The sequence below is a fragment of the Punica granatum genome, chromosome 2 (genome assembly GCF_007655135.1).
Source record: "Punica granatum isolate Tunisia-2019 chromosome 2, ASM765513v2, whole genome shotgun sequence".
Lineage (NCBI taxonomy): Eukaryota > Viridiplantae > Streptophyta > Magnoliopsida > Myrtales > Lythraceae > Punica > Punica granatum.
This window is the reverse complement of record NC_045128.1, coordinates 40,615,172-40,624,995: the sequence shown is the minus strand read 5'-3', so window position 1 is coordinate 40,624,995 and position 9,824 is coordinate 40,615,172. Positions and strand designations below refer to the sequence as shown.

The 9,824-nt window shown below is 34.0% G+C and overlaps 1 protein-coding gene across 1 annotated transcript; it reads right to left on the bottom strand.

Moving 5' to 3' along the window:
* Window positions 1-752: 752 nt before the first annotated feature.
* Window positions 753-9,579, bottom strand: LOC116195133 (wall-associated receptor kinase-like 1). Its single transcript, XM_031524108.1, has 4 exons — window positions 8,982-9,579; window positions 8,666-8,870; window positions 2,233-2,298; window positions 753-2,139 (listed from the first exon to the last, which is right to left on the bottom strand). Exons 1-4 carry the CDS (start codon window positions 9,273-9,275, stop codon window positions 926-928), a joined length of 1,779 nt encoding a protein of 592 aa, XP_031379968.1. The 5' UTR covers window positions 9,276-9,579; the 3' UTR covers window positions 753-925.
* Window positions 9,580-9,824: the final 245 nt, after the last annotated feature.

Sequence of the window (9,824 nt, the reverse complement as noted above, 5' to 3'; positions counted from 1 at the left end):
GCTTCGGGGGAAATATGCGATGCCTTATTAAATCCAGTGACACTGATTTATGGAACAAAGTAACTCTACTATTTATTCACCTTGTTTCACTAGGTAAGAGCGGGTGTATGTCCGACAATGTAATTACATCACCATCCATTTCAGTTCCTCTCAATGTAAAGCAAGTATTTCAAATCTGCATTGGTCTTTTGATAGGTTATGCGATCCAAAATCAGAATCGTGGACATTTTGAATGGTTAGCTAGTAGACAACATTGAAAAAGTCCTTCCTATATCTTGACCGAATCGGAAGCTAAAAGGAGATCAATCTCCTTAAAAGTAATAAGACGAGATATCAGAACACTCAACTACTTATTCCCAGATAGACGATGATAGACCTCCCTGGATTGATAAATAGTGCACCGGCCAGTAGTGGGGAGAAGAATAATAATAGTTTGCTTCAAGGTCTTTTTTTCTCCTTCCCTTCTCCTTCCTCTTTGTAAAACCCTTAAATCGGCTGTAACGGCCTCTACAGCCGCTATTTTGGCCGTTACAGTTGCTAATAGCGGCGCTACAACATAAGGGGAAAAGAAAAAAAAAACTCGCTGTGACATCAGCCCGTAACTTTATCAGTGGCCCCCAATACCATTAATAGAGGCCGTAGCAGCCATGACGTGCCGATATTTAATTTCATGCTCTTGTCTAGCCTTCGAGCTATTCCGGTTCACACTTTCTCGGAGAGATTAAAGCAAATTAATTAACTATAAGGTTGGAGAGTAGAAGCAGTTCTTTATTCATGACCTGGCATTTAGAAAACAAATAATCGCACCCTAGGATTTCCCTGATTTGCTAAATTCACCATAAATTGAGTCGCAAGTGCACACCATATTAAATATCGACTGTCGCAAAAACATATGGAGAATAACACAGCACCCTTTTGCACTCATTCACCATGTTTCGCCATATCTCAGAGGGTGAACATCCGATGTCATTGAAGTGTCAGTGGCAATTAGCTCGAAGCATGCTGATGTGAAAACACCGCCGCTGCTCCCCATTGCTCGATCAGACGAGACAAACTCCACGGCATTTTCAGTTTGCTTCATTTTGAGGGGATGTGACACCTTCCTTATGCCCTCCAACTGCACTGCTACTTCTTTCATTGTAGGTCTTTGACTTCCAAACGAGTTTAAACATCTTCTGGCAAGGTTGGCAACGGCTACAACCTCTTCCTTAGGAGCTTGCTCCAACACTTGTTTATCAAGAATATCAGACAGGTTACCGTGTTGCGTCGAGAGGATGAAATTGGTAGCTAAACTTCTTCGCTCGAGTGCCCTCGGTGACAAGATAGGCTTTTGTCCAGTTAATAGCTCAACAAGGACAACTCCAAAGCTATAAACGTCACTCTTATCAGTATATTGGCTCGACTGGAAGTACTCTGGATCCAAGTACCCGAAGGTTCCCCGTACCAATGTGGAAACATGCGTCTGGTCCAGGCCAACTGAGATTGACGTCCCAAAATCTGCTAGTTTGGCCTGATATTTCTCATCCAAGAGTATGTTCCTGGTTTTTACGTCGCGATGGTAGATGGGCACAGTTGCAGCAGAGTGCAGATAGGAAAGAGCTCCTGCAACTTCACTAGCAATTCGAAGGCGCAAGCCCCACGAAATTGGGAACTCTGCATTTGGATCATGGAGATAATCGTAGAGAGTTCCACTGGGGACAAATTCATATACCAGAAGAGGAGCTTCTGTATCGAGGCAACATCCCAACAGTTTAACCACGTTCCTGTGATTTATTTGCGAGAGGATGATGACTTCATTTATGAACTGTTCGATGTAGTCATCATCTATAACTTTAGATTTCTTCACTGCAACAATGCTTCCGTTGGCTAGCATTCCCTTGTAAACAGTTCCCTGGCCTCCCCGACCGAGTACGCGGTCCTCGTTGAATTGGTTTGTAGCCTTGGCCAGCTCCACTGACTTGAACAATTTGCTCCTCTCCATGTTTTCGCTGGGTGAAGATAATTGTTGCTTCAACACGGGACCTCCATTTCGCAGCCTTCGCTTGAAGAAGTTCTCTCTTTTCTTGACCTTCCTTCTCCTTTTAATTGCACTGCAAAGCCAACACGAGGAAACAAGGCACGCTCCAATACCTACACTACCTATATAACCATTGAAAAGGTGGTGCGTCAGCATCAAACGTAAAATTCTAATGAATATGTAAATTCAATGTTAAGAATGTTGATCCCCTTCACCTATTAGAATGAGTGCAATATATATGAATGGTTGTACGTCTCTGAGTTCAATCCTGTGCCGCGGGCCTGAGGCAAATATTGTGAAAGGAAATTTGGTTAGAAGTTACCCAAAAAGAGGAAATAATCATATGTTGATGATCAAAAGAGGTAACCCATGCAAGTACCTAAAATATTGTTGAAAGAAATTTAATTAGACGTTACCCAATAAAGGAAGCTTAAAACGTGCTCATGATATATATATATATATATAATAAACTTGGTTCGATGGTGAAATTCAATTAACAGCAGTACATAATTGATTGTAAATTATGATTTATGATAGTTTAAAACATTCATGCATATGATATAAATTATAAAATTGACAAAAAAAGGATCACGTTCTATTATGTGCAATGCACGGGCTGCATGACTATTCTATATCTATATATATATATATATATATGAAAACAAAGCCCAAGTGGAATTCTAACACCACCACATCATCAAAAATAAAAATCAGAGTTCTCTTACGTTGCTACGTCATTGATTTACATTAAGGAAATTATTGTATTCTTATAAAGGAAAGAAACATTCTCATATCGATTTTTTAAAATTTGATTAATTAATTATGTAATAATAGAATATATGAATTGTATGCATATAGCTCAACAAAATATATACAAAAAGTTTCCTTATTCAATTAGAATTAACTATTTATATAAGAGATGATCCAATTTTTTTGTATATATTTCTTAGGAATTTTGGTCAACAACTCAAATTTTCATTAGGATTTTTGTTACGATATTGATAACTATATTACATGGAGAAAATATTATATGAATAGTTAGATATAAATTATTTTTTATTATTTTGTCTGAAATAATTATTTTTTATATAATTATTTCATTTTTATTCATTAAGAATAAAAAATTCCTTATTTTAATATTTAACTATTTCACAAATAATTTTCTCATAATAATGAGATACTATATAAATATATTGAAATATTGATTTTTGATATTTTGAATTGATGATTATTTTTGTCTTATTGGATATCGTGTAGTTTCGGGAAATTTTATTTTGCGCTAGACATCATATCCGAGAAATCGAGATTTGATAATTATGAAGTTAAAGATATACAGAGTCAAATATACATTATCCATTAAATATTAAATACAAATAAATATTATTTCTTCTTTTTATTTTTTATAATATATAATAATTATATATATATATATATATCCAACTGCAAGTTATAAAATATTTTGAATATGTTTTATTTTCCAAAGCTAATATCTTAAATTTATTTCTTATTTTTTTCAATTCAAATATATACTTTCCAATTATTTTGCTTTTCTAAAATAATATTTTAGATTATGTGATTTCAACATGGAACAGAGGGGCGATCAGCCTATATTAAACTTATTTGTTTTCACTTTGGCGGACTAAAGGTAATACTCCCTAACACAAACTAAATTATGACAAGGTAATATGATTACTATCAATATGACATTATAACATGATTATTTTAATTGAAAAAATTAGAAACATTTCCCATGCAACTCGCAAGCCTTCATCTAGTATATCATAAAAGAAAGCCCAAGCCGAATTCGAACGTCGTCACATCATCAAAAAAAAATGGAGCTCTCTCATTTTAACACGTCATCATCATATAGTAAGGAAATATATACTTATCGTTGTAAATTTTATTAATTAATTATATAATAGAATATATAGATTGTATACACAAGGGAAGAAAATATGCAATAGAATATATAGATATAAATTATATACAATGGAATATAGCCCAATAAGGACATACAAATAATTTACTTGGCCATATGCTTATATGCCTTACAAGTTTTATTGGTTACGTTGTTTACGTTATATCAATATATATTTGCATTCTCAGTAAAGAAGTTGAGAATTTGGAGGAGTATTATATGTGCAAGCGCCATAAGCTAATATGCACAAGCTTAAACCAGCCAAACAGAACAGAGCGGCGGCAGACAGAAAGAATAGAGGAGAAAATCATTTGTCAAACAATAGAGGAACTCCGACCAGCACGAGATCAAGCCTCGATCGGGATGTCAATCGAACTCATGTTGAGATGAAATTTTGGCAATGGCCTCACAACTTCTGGGGCTAGGTTTTGAATCGTTAAAATTTTAGTTTGAACTTTATAGGTGTTGTTTTGGCTGAGTTTGTGAACCGCTCTTTTTGGGTGATAAATTTCTTTTTTTGTGATCCAAAAGAGGGTGCCTCTTGAGTTTGGATCCAAGGGTTTATCCTTGATGAAAAGCTATGTGTAACCACCATTATTTTAGTGAAGTTGATTAGGAGTTGGTCCCGTAGTTTTTCCCACGTTGGGTTTTCCACATTAAAAATCTTGGTGTTTTTCTATCTTCCTGAGATCCTATTTTGATCACACAAGGCGAGAAAGATTAACTCGCTATGTGTAGATACTCGATGATCCTTTCCCAACAAGTGGTATCAAACTCTACGCAAAGGTTCCTCTCTACCTTTCAAACTTTATTGGTTATTTATTATACACAATCTTCTTAATTTTATTTTGACGAGTGTTAGCATATTGTTAAAGAGTAGTTTTAAGTAGGTTTAAATTTTTTACGGATAATATATTTTGTCCGATTGAAATCAGTATGGTTAGTTTTTATACTGTTTTATGAACAAACTATGGTCAAACCTATACTCTGGGAAGATTGATGGAGTTAGCATTATCTTTTCAAATTTCTTTTATTTTTAAGAATATTTCTCTCAAACATTAACTTTTTTTTTACCCAATTTATACAGCTTTATGATTTATTTTAGTTGTAGCTGCAAGATTTATATTTAAATATAGTGATTTCACTATAAAATTATTTGAACGAAGAAATATGTGATACAATTTAAGTCACTTCCATCACTCCCCATTATAAATTTTGTGTTTTTGAACTGTTTTAGTCGCCAATAATTCTTTTTCTATGAAGTTTCAATTCAAAAATGATGTACAATATAAACTTTGTGTTAGTATAATCTTACACAGTTAATTTTTAATATTATTCTTCATATTTTCTTTTTCTTTTTTTTTAATCTTATACTAGATACTATTTATTAGATAAATATTCAAACACTTATCTTGCAAGATATATTTTATTTTCACCGCTGGTTGGTTATACATGAAAATTACATAGTAATTCCATTTATGAGAAATGTTCACTTACTGATCGTTTTGCTCTCCTAACATAATTATCTTAAATAGTATGTATTCCTTTAATATTTAGGAAAGATATTTCATGTGTATATGACCTAAATGCTTTCTATATGTACGTCAACACATATTTAGAAAATATACTATCTATTTTTGGATGGAAGATCAGTAATCCTCCAATTAACTCATTCAATTCATAATATATTTAATTTAAAATATTAGTTTCTATCAAAAAATTATTAATCATTCCCGCGTAACGCGTAGATTCTCATCTAGTTAATGTAATAGTCACTAGCTAGATGAGAACCCCACAAGTTGTGCAAGCAAGCGGGTAGATGAAATGTGCAATTATTTTTAGTAATTAATAATGTTATGAATAGGTAAATATAGAGGAATAAATATTTATTTATGTGAAAGTTGAATTATCTATGTTTACAAAGAAAGAAGAAACTATTAGAGATCCTATTACTGTGCATAATAATATAATAAACACAGCTAATAGAAAAAAAATAAATAAATAAAAGAGATAACCACAACTTAATTATAGTACGGAACCTCAATAGCTAAAGAGTTCGTTACTCCTTATGTTCATAGTACCAAATAATCTTTCAATCCTTTTTTTTCGCTGAATAAAAAGACTAGGTTGGGTTGTTAGTCCACTGTGGCTGTCCCAATTAAGGGAACCTAACCGCCACGGAATATTCTTTTCGCCATAACTCGCTGAGACTTTAGCCCAACTTGGTTACAGCAGCCCTATCAAATAGTCTTTCAATCCTACTCTAATTGTTGGTCCTAAATCATTCAACGATAAGCTATTGCAGCATCTCAAAAGCGACTAAAGACACAAAAACTTAGTATATCATCAAGTATAACAAATTATTTCAAACCAACCTTCTATACGAAGCCATCTAAGTCATATATCAAAAAACAAATGTAAAAGAAAGTTTACAGTACAAATATAAAAAGAACAAAAAGGAATAATAAAAAAATACTCATTGATAATTGAATAGAAAAATCAATTTGAGTCGGGGAGAGATATGCATAATATATACACAGTAAGACAAGTAAAAGTTTTATCTGAGGAAATTAAGCTGTCAGAATCACGAGAAATATATCGTTAGTTGAAATTACTATTACGAATATGAGTAGTAATATACATGTAGAGAAAATATAGAATGGATAACTTGTATTGAGTAACTTCACTAGAAGCTTTTTTTTTCCACTTAGATATATATTAGAAGTATACCCGCACTATACAAGGATTTATTAAATTTAAGGAAACATGTCCTGATTGAGATTGAAAGATTTCGAACAAAATCTCGTTATTGGATTTACAGTGCCATTTTATTTCATTTTCTCCTGGCTTCAGTAAATTCCATTATACTCTTTATAATAAAGGATAGTAAAAAACTTTATCAAAAAAGGATTTTTAAAATTTACACAAATAATAATAATAATAATCATCATCATCATCATATTAGTAATAATAATTTAATATCGTGTTTAAAAAAAGCTTATATTTGCATTTAGTGAGGGAGAGTGAAAATGGTGTGGAAATATATAAAAAGATAATTTTATCTCCAACTTTTTTCTGATCCAATGCTCCTATTTTTTTATTATAAATTATTTACGATGGGTATTATTGGAATAGGAATGTTTAAAAAAAAAAAATTTTCTCACTTTCATAGTAGTATAGATATAAATATTATTATATATTCTTATATATATATATATATATTCATATTATTATATATTCATATATATATATATATATTAACTTCATCTATAAGGGAATCCTCCGGTAGGACAAGCCTCGAGGGGATACCAGCGTTACACAGTTCAATGTTTAACTTAAATTGGATAAAAGGAGTTGCAATTAAGTAGACCCATTAAGTAATCGCAACCATATTGAGCATATTATATATTTTATTTATCAAATAATTTTTTGAATATATTACACTAGAGATAATCACTGCTATGCACGGACAATTTACAACATAAACAAAATGACATATATATTGATAATATAAAATTTATTCTTAGATAAAGTCTGATATTGTAAACTCGATAGATCTTCGACCTTATCAAGTATTTTATGAAAATAAAATAGATATATCGTTGAAGAAAAAACATAAAATCTAAAAAAAAAGGAATAAAAGAGAGAGTGGCGGAGAAATGAGGAGAGATGAGAGAGGGAGTGGTGGCGAGAAAATATAGATAATTTTTCTCATAAAATTACTATAGTATTCCATGATGGTTGCTATTACTTGTAAATATTTTGCTAAGGGTATTTTTGGAAGTTAAAAGTTACATCACAGGGGTTCTCCAGTATAAGTATTATAGATAAAATAAAATTAATATAAAGAGGAAACTTTCATAAACCACAAGAAATGAGGATGATTTTCATAAGAAATAATTTTATAATATTGTAAAATCCGTGAATCTTTTCACACACATATACATAAATTATAGAATCATGGACTTCTGAAGTTAGTATGGGCCATGAGCCCAGCCCAAACCATGGATTTTATTAATTTCCCAATCAACTCCCTTCCCGCTGCCTCAATAAACTCTATGCCTTTTCTTTTTAAATTTTTATTATTATTTGGTTTGAGGTCTGTCCAATTGGATAGAGATAGAAGGAGAGGAAAGAGTGAGAAAGAGAGAGAGAGAGAGAGACAGGGTGAGCGACGTAGTGCTCAAGGCGGCAGCTCGCCTGAGACTAAGCAAGAATGTGATCGAGATCTCGGGGCGATGAAAAGAATGTGAGAAAACAGAGAAGGGTATGAAGAGAGATGGGGGCGATGACTTGAGGAAGAATCAAGAAGAGTAAATGAAGTGGAATCGAGAGGGCCGGTGATGGGAATAAAGTAAGCATATGTTTGTTTCAATTTAATTAAATAAGTATTTATAAGTATTGCAAAGTTAGCTATAAGAGAAAATGAATGGGGAAATGGGGACATATAAGAGATGATGGTCTAAACTACTTAATCATTAAGTCAAAAATCACTTAATGAATAAGTGACAAAACTTGACTTAATAAAATAGGTTATTTTCACTTATTAGTACTCTTCGCTCCTCACAGAATAAGGGAACTACAAGGATACCTCGGGTGAAAGGGATTTGTACATTTGATTGACAAAAGGAAAAGGGCAGAAGAAGGAAGGAACTCATCATATAATTTTAGAGGAACTGTGTTGCCTAATCATACCTACTAATAGATTAAGAGAAACTTATGCACATTACCTTGACATCCATTGTCCAGGTAGGCGTTACCAGCATAGCCATAGTCACAGGAACACTGCATGAACGGCATAATTGGATCATTGTCAGACATGCTTATATTTGAGCAGGAATAGTGATTCTCGCGACTAGTATGACCCAGGAGATTAATTCCAAAGTGTGTAGTGTTTGCCACGCCCCATTGTAGCACTGCCGGCACATATCCTTCCTGTTCCAAAGCATGCATGCGAGAAGGAGAAAACTCAGATCGATTGACCAAAGCTGCATAACTGCATCCCTCCACAGCTCCAGAGGCAGCTTCGTCTTTTCGAAAACTCACATTGAAGGACTGCAGTCCAAACATTGTCGTTGTTTGACAGCAACCCAAACCCGAGCAATCACTATTGGGGCTGATGCTTGTGCCATTGGTTCTTGAGCTGCACTCTGACAGCTTACATCCAACAACCGCAGACTTGGTGTTCTCGATAAGGGCAACGTCGCTACACCCCACTGCAGCAAAGATGTTCCTGTCCTGAGCGATCATGAATGAGCTTCCTTCCAGCATTACCGATTCATGAGTTTGGTTTTTGGAGCAGTCTCTGGAGTAGATTACTGGGAAACTGACTGTGATCATATGGCATCACCCCCTGGTCCATAGAAGTCTGGAAGGGTGATATTCAGCACCTGCAAGTTAAGTTTTTTGAGTCTGGGAGTGTTTGTGCCATTTGGGCAAGCAACCTCATACCAGTCATCGAGAAAACAACCGGCTGGTCCAATTCCAAAGGGGAAAGGAATGGTAACATTCCCACATTTTTGCTGGCAGCCAGGCTTAGCAAGCTGATCAGTGGCAGCCTGCCCCTGAGCTTTTATGGAGCCAAGAAGCAAAAGAATCTGAAACATGAGTTTCGGAATCATCTCTGCTCCGGCTACTTGGTTCATTTTCGGTTGAAGAAAGCAAGGATGGCCGTGAGCCAATTCTGACTCGAGTGTGCACATATATAAGGGTACATGTATAAGTCTGAGCTGATGACTTAGTCCAGCAGAAGCCAAAATTTGATTAGTAATCCAACGAGCAAGTCAACCGATTGGGACAAAAAAGAGATCAATCTCCTTAAAGTAATAAACGAAAGGTCGGAACAATCAACTACTTATTCCCGGAAACTTCAGGGGAAGAATAACGCTA

What these genes read in the sequence shown, in the direction of transcription:
- LOC116195133 (XM_031524108.1), bottom strand. Translation starts at nt 9,275, where the DNA reads ATGATCACAGTCAGTTTCCCAGTAATCTACTCCAGAGACTGCTCCAAA. An exon ending in TTGGACTGCAGTCCTTCAAT is followed by an intron (nt 8,871 to 8,981) that starts GTGAGTTTTCGA and finishes GCTTTGGAACAG; the next exon opens with GAAGGATATGTGCCGGCAGT. An exon ending in CCTGGACAATGGATGTCAAG is followed by an intron (nt 2,299 to 8,665) that starts GTAATGTGCATA and finishes TATTTGCCTCAG; the next exon opens with GCCCGCGGCACAGGATTGAA.